Here is a 20309-nt window from a genome sequence, read left to right as displayed (position 1 = left end):
CTTCCTTAAACCTCTCATGGCTTCCCCTTCCCAAACCCTCCTAGCTGAGAACCTTTCCTTCTATTTTACTGAAAAAATTGAGGCTGTTTGTGGACAGCTCCCTCTTCTCCCTTCCTCCTCTTATCGCTCAGGTGCCTTCTGCCCCTCTCTTCACCTTTGTCTTATGAAGATTTGGACCTACTCCGGGCAGCTAGGTGGCGCAGTGGATAGAGCACCAGCCCTGAAGTCAGGAGGACCTGAGTTCAAATCCAGCTCAGACCATACACTTGACACGTACTAGCTGTGTGACCCTGGGCAAGGCACTTAACCCCAATTGCCTTAAAAAAAAAAAGAAAGAAAGAAAGAAAGAAGATTTGGCCCTACTCCTTGCCAAGGCAAGCCCCTCTGCACGTACAAGCAATGCCATTCCATCTAGTCTCCTAATAAATTGCCCCCTCTGTCATTCCTACTCTCTATCTTCAATCTCTTCCTGTCTACTGGCTCTTTCCCTGCTATCTACAAACATACCTGTGTCTCCTCCATCCTCAAAAAATTTGCATATGATCCTTCTGTCCCCACCAACTATCATTTCATATCTCCCCTGTCTTTTGTGGCTAAATGCCTTGAGATGGCTGCCTGCAATAGGTGCCTCTAACATCTTTCCTCTCACTGTCTTAATAAGTCAACAATCTGCCTTCCAACCTCATCTTTTCCATTTCAGCTGTTGTCTTCTGCCTTCATCCCTCACTTCATCCACCTGAAATTCCTTCCTCTAGTGTAAGGTGATGTGCTATTGTAGCACTGTACACGTATGCACATACTATACACATACCCGTATGCTCAAGGTTGTATTTAAGGTATGGTAACAGCCAGGGATGGTTTCCAGGCTTTGAGAAATTTAATTGGGCCATTGCACAGATATCCCTTCAGAGAGATGGTTGGGAGATAACTTAGTTGCAAAGGCTTAGCGAAATAATGGTATTTTGAGGCAGTTAGATGGTGCAGTGGATTAGACCAGCAGCCCTGGAGTTAGGAGAACCTGAGTTCAAATTTGACCTCAGACACATAATACTTACCAGCTGTGTGACCCTGGGCAAGTCACTTAACCCCATTTCCTAGCCAAAAAACAAAGTTTTGTTTTAGCAATGTCATTGAAAGAATCAGGAAGTAAATAATGTTTTGAGAATGACTCTGATGAAATCTAGCCTCTAGCCTTGTTAAGCCTGAAATCCTGGACTTCTTGGAAGATTGTGAATTTTCTACTTTGATTTAAACCTCTCATGATTCCCCCCATTATAAATATTATGGTATTTTACTCGTTTAAGGGAGTTGATCTACCAAAACCGAATCACTAAAAAGGCTTAATAATGAGGTGTTAAACTGTCAAAAAGTGATCCCTTTATAAGTTGCAAATTAGTCCCTTGAGTGAATCAGAAAGGAAGCAACAGACATACTCAGGCCTTACCTCTGAGTGACCTTAAAAGTCAACTCACTGAGTCCAGGAGAGACTTAAGAGGAGCCCAGTTCCTAGAAGACGTGGACCTAGAAGTGGAAGCTGTGACAAAATGGAGCAAAAACAGAAGCAGGGGACAAGGATTCTAGAGGCCATTGGGCTGACTCTCATGAGGAGGGTAGGACAGATTCTCTGTTGCTGAAACCCCTCTTCTGTTTCTCAATTCTGAGTCATGTTTTCCAACATATTTTTTGTAGAATTTCTCGACCTCTTGCAATTGATGTTATTGCAAAACTACAATTATCTTCTCGGTGGTCTTTTTGTTTATGCTTATCTTTATCACTAATGAAAGATGATAGATGTTTCACAAAATGATGTTTCTTGTTGCCTTTTGAGGTACTTGAAACCTACTCCCTAATTTTCAGTTTTGAAAACTTGTCAGCTATCCTATTTAGCTATCATTTCCTTATGTCTTTTGGTTTCCTTTCTAGTTAGAATAGAATTATTGATATTCATTTCCGCCAGTAGTACCATGACTTAGTCATTGGAAAAGGATTTTGCATTTTGAGTGCTCACAAGTTAGTGTTCATATCTGTGCTAAAAGCTGTGATTCTTAGCATCCTCTTCCTAACCAAATGTTCTGTTTTTCTTGCCTACTTTTAGAATTCCTCCTTTTTAAGGATTTAAATTCTCATATTTTGTGTGAGAATGAAATTATCACCCTTATAGATAAGGATGGGGAATTTTTCCTGCACACAGTTGAATGAGAGACAACACTTATATAGTGAATGGAAAGAGGGTGGGCCACAGAGTCAGGAAGAATTGGGTTTAAATCTTTAATTTGAAATCTTGAGAACTAAAACAAAACTTTTTTTTTACTTTCTAAATCCTTCCACAACTTTAAAACTGGTATTTAGGTAGTTTAAAAATGGAAGGTTTACTGAAAAAATCTGACATCTGAGTTATGTAGGAAAATGACACAAATCAGTGGTCAAAGATGAACAGTTTTCAAAAGAAGAACTGCAAAGTTTAATAGATCCTTTGCAAACATGCTCCAAATAATCATAGAAGGAACCTAGGAGGTGGAGTCAGGAAGACTATTTCTAGCTGTGCCTTGAATGTTTATTAGTTATGTGCCCTGGGGCAAGTCACTTAACCTCTTAAAGCCTCAATTTCCTCTTCTGTAAAATGGGGATAGTAATAACACCTTCCTCCCAAGATTGTTGGAAAGACAAAATGAGATCTACTGTGCAAATTAATTTTTTGCAACCCTTAAAGGGCAATATAAATGTAGCTATTTATTATTATTAGCTTTATTGTTATATAATTAGTAATCAGAAATTCAAATTAAAGCAACTCTGAGGCTGAATTTCACACCATGCAAATTGGGGGAGGGAAGGTTTAAGCATTTATATAAGTGCTTGGCCCTGCGGTATTTTGTATCATTTGATTGAATTAGAAAAGCTGACCAAAAAATTGGAAACAATTGATTCTTCTTGGGTCTTTGGAAGACAGGCATAGTAGTATACTGTTTTTAGAGCTGTGAATTGGTCCAACTATTCTGGATAACAGTCTTTAATTATGCAAGTGTCTGTATTGTCCATACCCTTTGACTCAGTGATCTACTACCCTTGGGATTATTTCCTGTATAATCCTATCAAAACAAAAGTCTAGTATGCATCAAAATATGAATTGCATCACTCTGGGTATTTCAGAGATTAGAAAGTGGGAGCCCATGAATTGGAGAATAGCATCTGAATATAATGGAATATTATTGTGCATTAAGAAATGAAGAGTAATCTCTCAGTGCCCCAAGCAAGCAAGCAAGTTGATAAATTGTAGAGTGAAGATAAGGAGCTGTGTTCTTAATCTTTTAAGTGAACATTTCAGAGAATGCTATTTATAAGTGAGTCAAATAAAATGCACAGTATTACCAAAGAAACAATGATAGTGGAGAATTCATGGGCAATGTGAACTAATGCAGAACAAAATATGCAGCATTAAAAGGATAATATACACTAGTGCTGGGGTATGGGTCCAAGCCTTTGCTCCTTGCCCCAAAAAGAATTTTACTCCAAATTATCTACTGGCCCCAGGAAAGCCTTAAACTCACTTAGGTCTCAGATGGCTACCTGAGGCTATATTCTACTCTTAGGCTTTTCCTTATCTACTCTCCCTATCTCCCTTTGAAAATCCATTGAAGCCCTAGTCTTACCCATACCCCATTCAAACCACTTCCTTCCAGTTCCCTTCATTATCGCCTAGACATTCCAATCAGAATTCTCCCTAAACTCCTCCCCCAGTCACCCAGACCCTCTTCCCAGCCACTCCTCTGGTCACCCAAAATTATTTGAGTGTATATAAGATCCACCCTGGCCCCCATTTGAACACTGAGCCTTTCTCATGCCGGCTCGTCCTTAAGGGCATCACTAATGTTCAGATTCCTTAAGAGTCTGGAATGTCTGATTTATCTCTAATAAACTTTTTCTCTGGCTGAAAGAAGATTTGGGTCAAATTCTTTCAGGCAGGGCTTACATGTCGTGATTTTGGGGTTCCAGCACCCCTAAATCTCTAGATCTCATCTCTAAGACCACAATGATATAGATGAAAAAATTAAAAGGAAGTTGCACAGTGAGTAATTGAAAAACCAGTAAAAATTCCAGAAAACAGGTAATGAAATGTAGTAAATGTACCTCCTAGTAAAGAGGTAGGTGACTTCTTGGGCCTAATGTTATATAAGTTGTCAGGTGCAATCTCTATGAAAGGAATGCTGAAATAGTGAAGCTCCCTCAGTGTAGCTGACCCCTCCCTACATTTCTCAGAAGCTGCCTTGCTGAGAAAGTAGAGTGTCATGAGATCAGGTGACAGAGCCACATCCTGTTCACCCAGTTTCTGTGCCTCCTCAGGCCCCCTCCCTAGTTGTTGAAGCAAACCATTCCCTGTTTTGTGCCCTTTTTGTCCTTGGTGCTGGGGAGAAGTTTCCACACTTAGACTGCGAGTTCAAAAGCCCAGCCAATGGAAGAAGAGCCAGTGGATGGGCGGGGGGATTGCGTTTACGATCTATATAATCTGCTGAGCTGAACACACTTCCACAGTCTTTGGTTGGCACCATCTTTGGGTGCTCTGAGGGAGCCCTTTCTTGAGAAAGTCAATAAACGAACTATTCTTTTTGCTAATATCTCTGAGTCTCCCATTTATTGGTAAGGGTCTTTGTACCCCACGTAGTTTTGGGGAATCGTCTGGGATATCACCCCCTTTTTTGGGGACTCTCCCAACCCAAATTCAGGGGCAGGCACCACGCTAGACCTTTCTGGTGGCCTCTGGGTCTCGGCTGGTTTGGGATTCTGCCTTGAGGAGGGAAAACCCAAAGGGAGATCTCAGAGTAGTAAAATGAAAGTCCCACAACATACCACAGCCATCCGTGTGAAGTGAAAGAAATTTTTGGTCACCTAAGTTTGTTCCCACAGACCCAGGTAAACGGACCAGGAGGGGAAGCCTGTAAGGTGTCGCAAGCCCGGAACAGCAACCCTCTGGGTAACAGGGTTCCCTGGAGTCTAAGCAGAGAGGTCCGTAAGACATCCAAGGCAACTGAAGTCTTGTGAGGGGAAGCCCTAGGAGCCTGCCTAGACTCTTTGAGTTGGTAAAGTGGCCATCCAAGGAGGATGGGGAAATCGAATTCAAAATTGGGTGGAGACAAGGAAGAGTTACCGGATGTGCTGGCTGATAGTCCCTTGAGGTCTAGACTTAGTAATTGGGACGAACTACCAAAATATAAAGGGAAACATGAAAAGAAAATGATTAAATATGATTTGAGGATTTGAGGATTCTACAGCAATTTGTTGTATGTCTGTTTTGTGTTCCTGTTTGTGTCTGGGAATGAGTGTTAACAGTGTGAATAGAGAGTTTGAGAGTAAAAAGGTTTGGAAATTTTTGGAAAAGAAAAAAAATTCTCTCTCTACAAGTTTTGAATGTGGAGGGAAAGGCAAGAAAAGGGGAACCTTTTTCCTCTTAGATGAAAAAGAAAGGCAGATTGAGTAGCACCTAATCTTTTCTGCCTCACATAAAAGAGAAAAGTTTTTGTGTACCAGAACACAAACAAAAGAATTTATGGGCAGCCAGGAGCTGTGCTGAGGGTGATGGCTTGTTGGGGGCGGCAGGATTCGGTGACTGCCGAGGCCCATGATGTTTCCCCACAAACCCCAACTCATTCAAATTGGTAAACATTTAAATCAAATGTGATGCTCTTAATTTCAGAATTTATTACACTGTTTGGCATTAAGGTAAATTGGGAACATGTAAGGATCTGGAATTTGTTACTGCAGTTTATCTCACATGAGTGGAAGGTGCCTAACACAATGCCTAGCAGAGGGCAGACACAGAAAATGTTAACGACTATTCCTTAATTAGATATGAGCAGTTGGAAACGCAGTTGACAGAATTGGAGTTATCTGATTGGTAATATATTTAGTCCAAGTTTTAAACATTTAGTATTGTTTCAAATTGGTAAACTTTTGTATTGTTATGTCGAGTAGCTTTTCATAATTTGGATGTTATTAAAGTAAACTGAAAGAAACTAAAGGACAGTGGGAAAACTGTGTAAGACCAGTGAATTGTTTAGAATGCATAGTAAAGTTTTAAAAGCCATTTGGGAAGAGAGAGGGGGAGAGGTAGAGCCCTATTCAATTATGGCCCTTCAGATTTGCAAAAAGAAAGCTGTGTAGTAGTTTTGGTGAGTGTAATTTGGGTGGGGGTTCTTAAGTTCCCCACCCTTGGATAGGGATATCCTCTGAATAGCTTTAGATAAAGTAAGTTGAGAAGGTTTGAGGAAGTGATCTGTTTTAAGTAGAAGGATGGAAAAATAAAATTTTTTTAGCTTAATTTGAAAACCAATAAAGCAATAGAGGGTTACACCCTGTTCAAATTGCTGAAGCCTGAGATTTTCAGGAGGGTGATTCCATTTGATAAGCCTCTAAGAAGCAGAAGGGACTTTTTCTTAGTTCCCTTCAGGAAGTAGGAAAGAAAAGGAGAATTTAGAGCAGGAATTGTTACCACGTGTCTTTTTAAGGGAATATATAAATTTGTGGGAGATATTTCCTTTTAAAGGGCCAAGAGTATTGGATTTAAAAGAAAAATGTTTTTAATTATTTGTCATTAATGATTATAAATTCAGATCTGATTGGATTTAAGTTTACTGTTCAAAAAAATAATGGTTGTTATGAGACGTGGCATTATTAGTTAATGTAATTGTTAAAAGTACTAAGAATGATAAGATTGATCATTTCTAAATGTGATAATTTGAAAATGTAATTGATGTTACTTGAAGTTTATTGTTTAAGTTATTTCTATGTTTCTAAATTGTATTGTATTTCTAAAACTCTTAGATTGTAAAATTTGAGGGATCATGAGGTAGAAATGGTGTTAAGGTGACTCTTGACCTGGAATGGGGTCTTATTGATAAAGATGAGGTAATTTGAAACTGTTAAATACCTAGTGAGGTATATTTGGTTATAAGACTATGATAGCAGATTTTCATTTAAAATCTTGACTATTATAAAAATGTATGGTGGTTTAAAGTTATAGTTTCAAGGTATTAATGATGAGATGAATGGTTCTCTGTGCAAAGTGATCTGGGAGTACATTTAAGTAAATTGTAATGGGTCGTTTCAAAAGTTTATTACAATTGTGGAAATAATTTTATAACGTTTGCCCTATGGTACAAACATATTTTATTGTGGAGAAACTTATTGATCTGTATTTGGAAATAATGAGGTATTCTCTCATATCAGGACCTCAATTAGAAATTAGAAAAATAGAAAAATATATATGTACATATATATGTTTTTCAACCCAGGCCTCCTTTAGGCTAACTGTTGGGTTTGTTGGGGGATGGGCTGTATGAGCCAGGCTCTTAAGGCAGAGACTAGCTTGTGTGGGGAAGTTTAGGCTGCCATAGGCCAAGTAGTGTCATTGAGGTTGAATCTAGATGTGGCCTGAGACTATCAGATCCCATAGATCATAAAGAAAAGCCAGTCTTGTGGGGTGGGAGTGGCCCCAGGAGACTGTTGGACCTGGTGGAGGGGTTCAGAAATAAAGATTTTTTATTGGGTCTGTTTTAAGTTTTTACTACACTGCTGACATATTTCTGAATTTTCTTATATGATGTAATCTGGTAAGCAATTGTATTAAGTCATGTTGCTGGAAAGGCAATTTCTTTTATAATCTAGAATGTTGTTAAATTAAGTGTGCCTTCAGAGAAAAGAGAAAAAGGAATGAATCGGGGCTATTGGGGCATACTATATGGTCCTGCTTTGTAACGTTTCCTTGTAAGTATTGTAATTTAAGAAATGAGAACTTCCAAATTTTGTCTACCTTTAAAAGGAAGTTTTAGCTGGGATTATCTGGCTTTCACTTATGAAGTTTAAAATTGTTAACTGAGCTATTTGGAGTTATTGTTTAAGTTAAGCACTGGTAAAAGTATTTTGTGTGTGAAAAGAAACTTGGTAATTATGCAAAAAAAGGGGGAGAGATTTTGTGGAATCTGGTAATTCTCATACAGACACCTTTTGACTCGAGAATTTAGGTAACTCGGAATTTTATGGTAATTAGGAAATCATAAGCTATTTTTGAGAAAGGGAGATGCTTTTATAAAAAAAGTTTTGATAAAATCTTTGATATTTATTTTAGAGGGCCTACCAAATTTCTATTTGCAAGAAAATTATGTCCAAATCTACTCTGAACTGAGAGTTTTATTCCTGGGTTTGTTGTGTCCTTGGACTATACTTAACTGGATGCTTTTAGAGAAACAGTCTCAGTGGGAATAGTGTCAGAGATCTAAGGCTAATGATTAATACTAAAGCATATAAGCTGTAAGTAGGAAAGATCTTACTATTTTGATTTGAATTCATCCCATGGCCTATCAAGAGCTAAAATTACTGTGTAAGATTTGAGTTGTGAAAGATTAAGGATGGTTGGAGAGGGATAAATAAGCTTGAGAAGCAAAGAGGGCAGGTAATGACAAACCAGAGATAGGGAAAGATCAGATGTTAGTTTTAATCCCTCTGAGTCTAAAAGCTCCACCTCTACCTGAGAGAAAAACGACAGGTTCGGGAATTGGGAGCCAAAACGGACAATAGTGGGAGGTGGCTACTCCCAGATGGCCGAGAAGTGGTCAATTGAGCCAGTATAGGCAGATTTTGCAACACCTACACCAGGGTAGCCATTGGGATGTCCAGAACCTGTGTGATGCAGTCCTGACTTGGTTTGTGTCTCCTGGTATTTATACCTTGGCCCGCCAGACGGTTGATGGGTGCATTATATGTCGAAGGACGAATAAATCCACCCAACGTCAGGCACTGGCTGGAGGATGACCACCCGGAATTAGACCATTTCAGAGTATACAAGTGGACTTCACCAAGTTGCCCCTGGTTGGGAGACTGAAATATCTCCTAGTCATAGTGGACCACTTGACCTCTTGGGTTGAAGCTTTTCCCTTAGCCCAAGCCACTGCTCTAGCGGTGAGCAAAGTCCTATTGGAACAAATAATTCCTAGATATGGGGTAGTAGAGAGGATAGACTTGGATCAGGGAACACACTTTATCTCCAAGGTTCTCCAATCCCTGATGAAGGCCTTGGAAATTACTTGGGAGTTTCATACTCCCTGGCACCCTCCGTCTTCAGGATAGGTGAAAAGGATGAATCAGGAAATAAAAAGACAATTTACCAAATTAACATTAGAGACCCAATTACATTGGACAAAGTGCCTTCCTTTAGCCTTGTTGAGGATAAGGATAAGCCTAGAAGGGACATTGGATTGTCTCCATATGAACTCCTCTGTGGGCACCCATATCCCATAGGGAGAGAAGGAGTCTTGAACATAGGCTGTAAGGACAAGTTTCTTCGAGAATATGTACATTCTTTGGCAAAATCTCTGATCTCGTTACAGAAGAAAGGACTAGTAAACACCTCCTCTGGGGTTCCCAGTGCACAAATTTCAGCCTGGTGACTGGGTGTTGAGTCAGACCTGGAGAAAAGAGAAACTCATTCCCTCTTGGGAGGGACCGTTTCAGATCCTACTGACCCCTAATGCTGCAGTTAGGACCAAGGAACAAGGTTAGATTAATCACACCCGAGTCAAGGGACCAGTGGCCCCCCCAGCTGAATGGATAGTGGTGCAGCTGGTCCCTGAAGGCTTAAAAGTGAAATTGAATGGGTGAAAAGACTGTGCATATTGTATTGTTTTTGCTAATAACTATCCCTGTTTTAGCCTTCTATGTTAGCAGTTCCTTTTGTTTACTCCCTGATGGGTTTAATCCTTTCCAATCTGACCAAGGGACAAATATCCTTGGGAAAACCCACAAATGGGGATGGCATAACGACCCACTTGGTGCACATACTAAAGGTGGCAAACCAACTATGTTCTCCAATGTTTGGAGCAACTCTAACCTTTCCTTTCAGTGGCCTGTGGAGAAATGGGAACAGAGGGAGCAACAGGCATTATGGAAATGTCAGTATCTAGTCTAGCCAGAACCAAGGACCAATGGTATTATCCCTTCGTTCAAAATAGAACCCACATTTTTGAAAAAGAGCAGCCTGCTTTGGAAGGACATTATTGGATCTGTGGATTAGTGGCATCTACACACCTTCCTGTTAATTGGACTGGGGTGTGTTATATAGGCTTAGTGAGACCAAAGGTTTTCTTTCTCCCTGGACAAGAAGGTGACCACCTAAGAGGTAAGCTTTATGATGATCTAAAAACAGAAAAGAGAAGCATAGACACTTCCCTTACCAGTACCAGAGATGCAAATGGATGGGGTGATACTTGGCCCCCAGATAGGATTATTCAAACTTCTGGACCCACTACCTGCAGTACAGGATGGTAGTTGGGGATACAGAACACCAATTTATATGTTAAATAGGCAGTAGTAGAAATTGTCACTAACCAGACTGCAAGGGCTCTTGACTTGTTAGCACATTAGGCAACTCAGACAAGAGAAGCCGTCCTCCAACATAGGCTAGTACTAGATTACCTTCTAGCAGAAGAACATCGGGGTCCCAAGGGAGGCGAAGACTTGGTTGACGAGGTTTACCAAGAATGGTGTGAGGGGTCTTCAAAAGGTTGAAAATAAGAGGAGGGGATTGAATGGAATGCTGAAATAGTGAAGCCCCCTCAGTGTAGCTGACCCCTCCCTCCATTTCTCAGAAGCTGCCTCGCTGAGAAAGCAGAGTGTCACAAGTAGATCAGGTGACAGCCACATCCTGTTCACCTGGATTCTAGCCCTCTTCAGGCCCCTCCCTAGTTGTTGAAGCAAACCATTCTGGTTTTGTCCTTGGTGCTGGGGAGAAGTTTCTGCCCTTAGACTGTGAGCTCCAAAGCCCAGCCAATGGGAAGAAGAGCCAGTGGGTGGGCAGCGGGATTGCGGTTAGGATCTATAAAATCTGCTGAGCTGAACATGCTTCCTCTGTCTTTGGTTGGCGCCATCTTTTGGGTGCTCTGAGGGAGCCCTTTCTCGAGAAAGTCAATAAACGAACTTCTTTTTGCTAATATCTCTGAGTCTCCCATTTATTGGTAAGGATCTTTGTACCCCACACATCTATATCAGAAGTTTTTGTTTGTCACATAGGAGAGTTAGGGGTGGGGATTCCAAGAAATGACTTTGAGGTAAATACAATAAGTATTGATAAAATTTTGAAAAATATATGTCAGAAGATTTGTGGGTATCACCAGTTGTAAAATCTGTAGTTTCAAAGGAATATTTTTGAGAAAATCAACAGCAGTTGGAAAATAATTTAGTTTTAAGTAGATCATTTAAAATTGTTGGGAAATGTAGCTCAAAAACAGACATTATTCAGTTCAATTCAATAAGCATTTGTTAAATGCCTTCTAAAACACTGGGGATACAGATTTAAAAAAAAAAGGACAGTCTGTCCTCAGGGAGTGCTTACAGTCTAAAGGGGAGGGGAGAGCAGCAGTACAGCACCAGGGAGTACCCAGCTTGGGGGTATCATGATATTCCGTGGATTGGAAATCGTGCAGAGCTGCTGGTGGAAAATGGAGTTACCTGCAAAGTTCTGAGCTCCCTATAAAGGAAGGCTTTGAGAGGAGCTTATTGCTTTACCCTCCAGCCCTCTAATCAGAGTGGGGAGGCCACTGAGGGAGTTGAGAAGGTGTTGATTATCAAAAACTGTGTCATTCTGCACATTGGTGAGATATCAGGTGATCAGCTAATGCTGGAGGAAGCATGTTGTTGTATGGAGTGGAAACTGAGCAGAACTGCTGATGGGAAATGGACATTTAAAGTGAATAAAGGAATGACTGCAAGAGGGAATCATTTTAGAAAATACTTAAAATGGGAAATTTTGTTTAATATGAATGTATATAAAAGGATAATAACAATAATAATAATAATAATATGAATGTGTATATATAACCTATATCAGATTGCATGCTGTCTTGGGGTGTGGGGAGGGGAGGGTGGGGGAGAAAATTTAGAACTCAAAATCTTATGGAAGTGAATGTTGAAAACTAAAAATAAATAAAATTTTGAAAACATAAAGAAAAAAATGATAGTTAAAATAATGAGTATTCAAAAACATTTTTATTGCCTCTTTGTTTATCCAATGTTATTTTAGGAAAAAATGGCAACCCAGTGGCAGAGAATTTCCGTATGGAAGAGGCTAATTTACCAGATAAATTAAATGTGGGACAAGTAAAAGTCCGAACTCTTTATCTCTCTGTGGATCCGTATATGGTAAGTAGCAAGATGCTATGATTAAAATAGTAATAATACATTTCCTGGGAATAAGCTACATGTGCATATAGGATATTATTGAAAAGGGTATTAAAAAGGAGCAATTAAGCACCATCCCTGGAGTCAGGAGGACCTGAGTTCAAATCCAGCCTCAGACACTTAATCAAATCACTTAATCCCATTGCCTAGCCAAAAAGAAAAGAAAAGAAAAGAAAAGAAAGGAACAATTAGGCTTCATATTTTTTTTGGCGAGGCAGTTGGGGTTAAGTGACTTGCCCAGGATAACACAGCTAATAAGTGTCAGGTGTTTGGTCTGAGGCCAGATTTGAACTCAGGTCCTTCTGACTCCAGGGTCAGTGCTCTTTCTATTGTGCCACCTAGCTGCTCCCAACAATTAGGCTTTTACAAGCATAAACCATATCTTAGTATTGACTGAAAGGCATGGAGAATATAAAATTTCACTGTGCTTCTGTTTTTTGACTATTAAAAAAAAAGGATTTGATTTAGTCAAAGAAAATGTTGCCTTACAGGCTTCTCTAACAAAATATTTCCCTGCATATATTGAAATTATATGATTCCTACAAAGATATGAGATAACCTTTTCTTACAATCCTGTGGCCTTTAATTTTAGGTGAGATATATGCACACCTAGGACATTTAGCTTTGTCATTCAGGAGCTTTAGCACAGAGTTCAAGTGAGAATGGGATTCCTTATGGAAAAGGAAGTTCCCTAAATCTTCCTAATTGTGGCTGCCATTGTAGTGAATTCATTTAGCCCTGAACACTGCAGAGCCTCCCTTTAAAAATATTTTATTTCTATTATTATGACCTTGATAAACATCAACAAAAATGAACATTTTCTATAGAAAGAATAGAAAATGAAGATTCCTTATAAAACCTCCAATACATAGTTTGTCTTTTTTATCATTTAAAGTTAACATGGTAGGGTTTTTTTTGTTTGTTTGTTTGTTTTTAGGCAATTGGGGTTAAGTGACTTGCCCAGAGTCACACAGCTAGTAAGTGCCAAGTGTTTGGTCTGAGGCTTTGAACTCAGGTCCTCCTGACTTCAGGGCCGGTGCTGTATCCACTGCGCCACCTAGCTGCCCCACCATGGTAGTTCTAACACTGTCCTGTTTTTCTGTGTCCCTTTCTTATTTCTTTTCTATTTTAAAAAAGAATTTGTTGACATGTTTTTCTTAATTCTTTCTTTGTTACTTTCTTTTGTTGTTCCTTTGTTCCTTTCTTTCTTGCTTTCTTCCTTCTTTTCTTTCTTTCCTTCCTTCCTTCCTTTCTTTTTTTCCTTCTTTCTTTCCTGTCAGTACCACCCCTTCTCCTCCCCAAAACAAAAATCCTGTATTGTAACAAATTAGTTACCCAAAACAAAGCCATACATTGGCTCCTTCTGAAAATGCATGTCTCATTCTGCACCTGTCAGTCATCACATCTCTGCCAAGTCTTTATCAGTGCTCTTTGCATTGATGTTAGTTATTTAATCTTTCAAGTTGTTTTTCTTTACAATGCTGCAGTCACTGTTTAATTAGATCTCCTACTTCTGTTCATTTGGCTCTCTTTCAGTTTATACCAGTCCTCTCAGGTTTCTTTAAGTCTTTCCCTTTGCTCATGTCTTATGGCAAAATAATCAATTAAGAAACATTTATTAAGCACCTACTGTGTTCCAGGCATATGTGCCATGGACAGCTAGGTGGCAAAGTGGATAGAGTGCCAAGCCTGTATTCAGGAAGACCTGAGTTCAAATGCAGCCTCAGATACTTATCAGCTGTATGGTCCTGGGCAAGTTACTTAACCCTGTTTGCCTCAGTTTCCTCATCAGTAAAATGAGTTGGAGAAGGAAATGGTGAACCACTCTAGTGTCTTGGCCGAGGTGTCTTTGTCAAGACATCACCCTCATGAAGTCATTGGTCCTCTTTGAGAATGAAGGAAAAACAGCAACAACTACTTCCCTTTTTAGAACTTTGTTTCTTTTTCCAATTCAATAAATATTAATCCAGCACCTACTGTGTGCAAGGCACCCAATAATAAATTTGTCACAAAGGTAATAATAATACATGATGATTATTGAATTATCTTTTCTAAATGTTTGTCACTGATCTCTTTAATTATAGTTTCAGTGTCTTTCCTGGGAACAAAATCCCACCAACTGACCTAACTAGTTTGCAGTCTGTGTTCTCTTCCTTTTTATTTTTTAAATCCAGACTTTTGTCCATCTCCAGTCTTGTGATGCGTCTCCCACTTTCCATAAAGGTCTTTCAGATAGCATTGATAGAGGCTCAACATTCACATCGGCCAGTACTTTCAGATGATCTGGGGCAAGTGACTGAACTTCATCTAGGATAGCTAAGTGCTCACTCACTCTCTCCTTATATATTTTGGGTATCAACTCTGTTAGTCAGTTTTGTCTTGTCCTTTTTAGTGTAGAGATCATTCTCCTCTGCAGAGAGAAATGAAGCAATAAAATAAGATTTGAGCAGTTCTGTCTTCTCTCTACTGTCAGTTATCTCATCCACCCCAAGCAAAGTTATTATCTCTTCTTTTCCCCTTTTTCTCCTAAGGTAGGATTAAAAAAAAAAGATATTTTGTTGAACTGAGATTTCTTTGCCAGCCTCAAAGTCTAAGTTTTAGTATTCCTAACAATTTTTATTATTGTTTGTTTTGAGAGTGTAAGATTCACTATTTTTTAAAAATTTAATTCATTTTAATTTTATTTTGAGTTCCAAATTCTCTCCTTCTTGCCCCACCTCCACTGAGAAGGCAATAAAAATAAAACTCATTACAAATATGTATTGGCATGCAAACAGTTTTCTGCATCAGCTATGTTCCAACAAGGGGGGAAAAAGTGAGAAAAAGAAAAACAGAAGAAAATGTTTCATTTTGCAGTCTGAGTCTATCTGTTCTCTTTCTAGAGGTTGATAACGTATTTCATCATTAGTCCTTTGGAATTGTAATTGGTCATTATGTTGATCAGAGTTACTAAGTTTCACACTCAGTTATCTTTACAATATTGTTTTTACTGTGTACATTGTTCTTCTGGTTCTCCTCACCTCATATTGCATTGGTTCATATAAGTCTTCTCAGGCTTTGCTGAAACCGTCTCCATCATCGTTTCTTACAGCATTGTAGTGTTCCATCACATTCATATACCATAACTTGTTCAGCCATTTGCCAGCTGGTGAGCATCCCTTCAGTTTCCAATTCTTTGCCTTAGTGGTATCACTGGGTCAAAGGATATGTACAATTTAATAGCTTTTGGGGCATAGTTCCAAATTGTTCCCTAGAGTTGTTATTTGTGTTTTAGAGCATTTTTAATATGGCTATTGGTAGCTTTGATTTCTTCTTCCAAAAGTTGCCTATTTGTATACTTTGGTGATTTATTATATGGGGAATGACTCTTATTCTCATAAATTTTACTCAGCTCCCTATATATTTTAGAAAGGAGACCTTTATCAGAGTAAATATACAGATATTTCTTTCCTAGTTTCCTGTTTTCCTTCTAATTTTAGCTGCATTGTTTTTGTTTGTGTAAAAAAATTTATTTAATATCATCAGAATCACCCATTTTACTTCCTGTAAACCTTTGTCTCTTTTTTGGAATGAATTCTTCCCCTCTCCATAGTTCTGACAGTTAATTTCTTCCGTGTACTACTAATTAGCTTATGATATCACACTTTATGTCTAAATCATGTGCCCATTTTGAGCTTATCATGGTATGTACAGTGTGAGAGGTTGGCCTGTGCCTCGTTTCTGCCAGGCTACTTTCCAGTTTTCACAATAGTCTTTGTCAGATATGAAGTACTTGCCCTGCTAGCTGGCATCTTTGGATTTATCAAGCACTAGGTTACTATGCTCATTTGTTTCTCTGTATTGTATACTTAATCTGTTCCATTGATCAACCTCTCTATTTCTTACCAAGTACCAAATAGTTTTGATAATTGTGGCTTTGTAGTATAGTTTGAGCTTTGATACTAGTATTCCTACTTCATTATATTTTTTTCATTGATTCCCATAATATCCTTAACATTTTGTTCCCCTAGATGAATTTTGTCAGGACTTTTTCCATCTTTACTAAGTAATTCTTTAGTAATTTGATTGTTATAGCACTGAATGAGTAAGTTAATTTAGGTAGTAATGTCATTTTTATTGACTGAGCTTACACATTAGCAATTAATATTTCTCTAGTTATTTGGATGTCTTGATTTGTATGAAGTTTTTTATAATTGTATTCATATAGTTCCTGTGGCAAATAGACTCACAAGTTTCTTAAACCATCCACAGTTATTTTAAATGGAATTTCTCTTTCTATTTCTTTCTTCTGGGTTTGTTTGGTTTTTTTTGGTCTAACAGGGTTTTTACAAGGCTGTGCCATCATCCTCCATAAGGCAGTTGCCTTTGTTTCCATCTACTGAACATTTCTTTTTAAAACTTAAGTTTCAGGGGCAGTTAGGTGGCACAGTGAATAGAGCACCGGCCCTGAAGTCAGGAAGACCTGAGTTCAAATCCAGCCTCAGACCAAACACTTGACACTTACTAGCTGTGTGACCCTGGGCAAGTCACTTAACCCCAATTACCTAAAAAAAAAATTAAGTTTGTTGGCCAATTCCCTGTGCATATGCCACAACCTTTTCATTGTAAGGTCCTTGAGGACAGGTACTGTCTTTTGCCACTTTTTGTATAGCTAGTGCTTTTATCACAGTGCCAGGCACATAGTATTCTTATTGAATTCTTTTCAAACAAATCCTGTTTTAGAATCATTTCTGTTTGGGCTATGAGAATGTCATTCTTGAATATCTCCTTGCTCTCGTGAGCTGATATCCTCTGAAGCATTTTACTCCATGGAATCATAACTTTGTTTCCTCTGAACTCTTTAAAATCTGACTTTCCAATTTAGGGTACATACTACATACTGTCCAGATTTCCTCTCCTCTGTCACAAACTCTCATAGGAAGTGCTCACTTCTACCTGGGGTCCCATCATGTCTCCCTCAGCAACCAGTTTTTCCCAGATAGGCAGAATCAGATTCAGAGTAGAAATTCTCCTTCTTGGTTCCTCCACCTTTTGAAAGCAGAAAATTATTCTTAGCTTCTTTGCTTGATAATTGAAGTCCCCCACCACTGATATATCTTGCCTCTATGCCAGACTTGTAATATTTCCCAAGCTCCTCATCTGTCTCTTCTTTCTGTCCAGGTGGTCTCTAGTACTTTCATACTTAAAGGTTTTAAGTGTTTGCATTGGTAAGCCACCTCATAACTTGTATGATATTATGAAAACTGTTCCTCAGAGGTCATTATGATCAGTAACACTAGGCTCAACAAACAGCTTAAGTAATTCCTATTTAGGTATGTTTCCTAAGCCTTGTTGTGTAATGTTGCTAAAATGAAAGACCTTCATTGATTTTTGTGGAATTGCCTGATGGAATAAATCATGCAGCTCTTAGTCATTGTTAGTTACATTTTTTTCCCCCTGACTGTTTGAGAGGAACCAAGTCTTTCATATTTATGTATTACACCTTCTCACATTTCAGAAAAGCAAGAAAGAAGCTTGGTAGCTTGTGGCTTTGTTCACCTGTTTCCTTTACAGTTTTTTTTTCCATCACAAATTTTAAAAATAGTCTAAAACATTGTGTTCCCTAAGAGTATTTAACCTCTTTAGGAATTGTTCCTTTTGTTGGTAAAGCTGTTGAGGATATGATTGCACCCCCTTCTGGGGACTCTTGAAGCAAACCTTTAGTTGTGGTTTTCATTGTTAACACTGATGACTTTCTCTTTTTTTACTTATTTTTTGTTTATGAACATATTTGTTAGGCTTTTTACTTTTTTAAAAAAGTAATTTATCTATTTTTAGTTTCAACATTCACTTCTGTAAGCTTTTGAATTTTAAATTTTCTTCCCCTTCTTCCTCCCCAAGACAGTATGTAATCTGATATAGGCTCTACATCTACATATATGTTCCTATTAAACATATTTTCACATTAGTCATGTTATAAAGAAGAAATAGAACCAATAGGAGGAACCACGAGAAAGAAGGAACAAAACAAATAGAAGGGAAAAAAAGAGCAAATAGTATGCTTTGATCTGCATTCAGACTCCATAGTTCTTTCTCTGGATGCGGATAGCATTTGACATCATGAGTCTTTTGGAGATGGGTAACTTTCTTTTTAATAAAAATGATATATCTGGAAATTGCCATAGCTAATCTGCTTCAACATTGTCCTTTCTAACTGTGGCACTAGCAGTGGGTTCAGAATTCAAAACAATTCCTCTTAGGGTAAAAGATTGAGTAATAGGGCTTTGGGAAGAAGGATAACTATGAGAAATTTTTTTTTTAATTTGCAGGTGTGGAGATTGGAAGAATTTGTGAAATAATAATACTTCATGGTTTAAATAGGATTATGATGAGGATATTGAAAATCCTCTCTGTCCTTTAAACAGGTATTTTCCAGTATCTTTTTAAAAGAGATATTATTTAAATAGGTGATACCTAGGAGGAAAGAAAAGAAAAGGGAAGATAAAATTTTGTTTTTTATCTCATAGGAATGCTTTATACTTAACACTACCTTCCCCCCCAACACCATTCAATATATCCCTTTTTAATGCTTTCTAGATATATAGATATGAAGTATTTTCAGAATTCTCCTAATCAATGTTTTTGTTTCTCAGCGTAGTAGAATGAATGAAGACACTGGTGTTGACTATATAAAACCTTGGCAGCTGTCTGAAGTGATTGATGGTGGAGGTGTTGGAATTGTAGAAGAGAGTCAACATACAAATTTGGCTAAAGGCGATTTTGTGACTTCTTTTAATTGGCCCTGGCAGACTAAAGCTATTTTAGAGGGAAATACCCTTGAAAAGGTAATCTCTAATAAACAGTGCATATATATTTTCTATAATTCTGAGTTCATTTTTCCCTTTGCAGTTGATTCTCTTAATATCAAGAAAGTAATGAAATCATCCAGTTTCTTCTGCCTACTGACTGATTAAATGCATCAAAATCTATACCAACAATTAATTGATTATGTAGTCTTTATTTCTTTTTATTGCCTGAAAATTTATATAAAGAATAAGTTATATAAAAATTAACTGTGTTTTCACTGAAAGTATAGTTAATGACTTTCATCTACTGTCTAAATCACAGGCCAAACAATGATGCTGAAAACTAAAGTCAAGCGACCTTTGTCACTTCATAGTAATAACTAGGGGCTTTTCTGGTAGTATGATTTGAAGGTTTAGGTGGAAATTATCACCTCCTCCTAACTTCCCACTCAACAGTTGGCCTACCTGAGGACTTGAAACTTTTCATCATTAGTTAAAAATAACTTTTAAAATACACCTATGTGTTGTTACTACTAGCCTACAAGCATTAGTGTGGCATATCTCAATTAGAATTTTTTCTAGTACAAGTTGGAGATTTCTAAAGGACTTATTTAGAAGACAGATAAGTTTTGAAAGGAGAAAGGGTCAAGAATTTGCCCTGCTGCTGACTGAAGGAATGTTGCAGCTGAGAGCTAAGCAGCTGGAAGGCAGCACAGGGACAATGAATACTTTGAGGAAAAAAAAAGGTGTTTGAGGGGTAGTAGGGTGCAGAAAGAATAAGGAAGACGTTCTGAAATCATACGACCACAGTTTTGCCTAATGCTGGCCCTGGTGAACGCCACTAACAGTTTGCATTACCTGCCTTACATAAGGGTTATAAAGAAATTGCTTTCCAAACCTTGAAGTGTTACTATACAAATTTCAGGAGTTATTATTATCTCATCATGGTGATTGATCTGCAAATCATATCTTAGTTGGAAGGAATCTTGTAGGTTATCCAGTTCCATTTTACAGATCAGGAAACTGAAACAAAGGAAGATTGAGTTATTTTCCCAAGATCACATAGCTAATTAGTGGGAGAGCTATGTAGAAAAACAGATAAATGAACAAACAAAATTCTTGGGCAGCTAAAGTAGACCTTTTATATTTATGGCATCACACAGCCAATTGTGACCGGCAGAACTAGGTCTTCCTGACTTCTAGTCCCAACTCTTTATCTGCTTTGACATACTGCTTTCAGTCCAATTTTATACTTTAGTTCCCTTAGAGTATAGGTATTTTACCATAATAAAATTATATAGGAAT

At 38.2% G+C, this 20309-nt stretch overlaps 2 protein-coding genes across 5 annotated transcripts in view; both read left to right on the top strand.

The window, feature by feature from the left end:
* LOC110208345 (prostaglandin reductase 2-like) overlaps positions 1–20309 on the top strand; it is a 544334-nt gene that overhangs the window by 394025 nt on the left and 130000 nt on the right. The gene's annotated exons all lie outside the window — the stretch shown is intronic.
* PTGR2 (prostaglandin reductase 2) overlaps positions 1–20309 on the top strand; it is a 43472-nt gene that overhangs the window by 11854 nt on the left and 11309 nt on the right. For both annotated transcript variants that reach the window (XM_020986327.2, XM_020986325.2), the window contains exons 3-4: positions 12062–12180; positions 18852–19043. In XM_020986327.2, coding sequence (XP_020841986.1) covers positions 12062–12180; positions 18852–19043 — 311 coding nt within the window. The remainder of the gene's footprint in view (positions 1–12061; positions 12181–18851; positions 19044–20309) is intronic.

Source organism: Phascolarctos cinereus, unplaced genomic scaffold (genome assembly GCF_003287225.1).
Source record: "Phascolarctos cinereus isolate Bilbo 61053 unplaced genomic scaffold, phaCin_HiC Scaffold_3;HRSCAF=262, whole genome shotgun sequence".
NCBI lineage: Eukaryota > Metazoa > Chordata > Mammalia > Diprotodontia > Phascolarctidae > Phascolarctos > Phascolarctos cinereus.
Note: the sequence above shows the minus strand (reverse complement) of the source record. Positions and strands in the feature narration are given on the sequence as shown.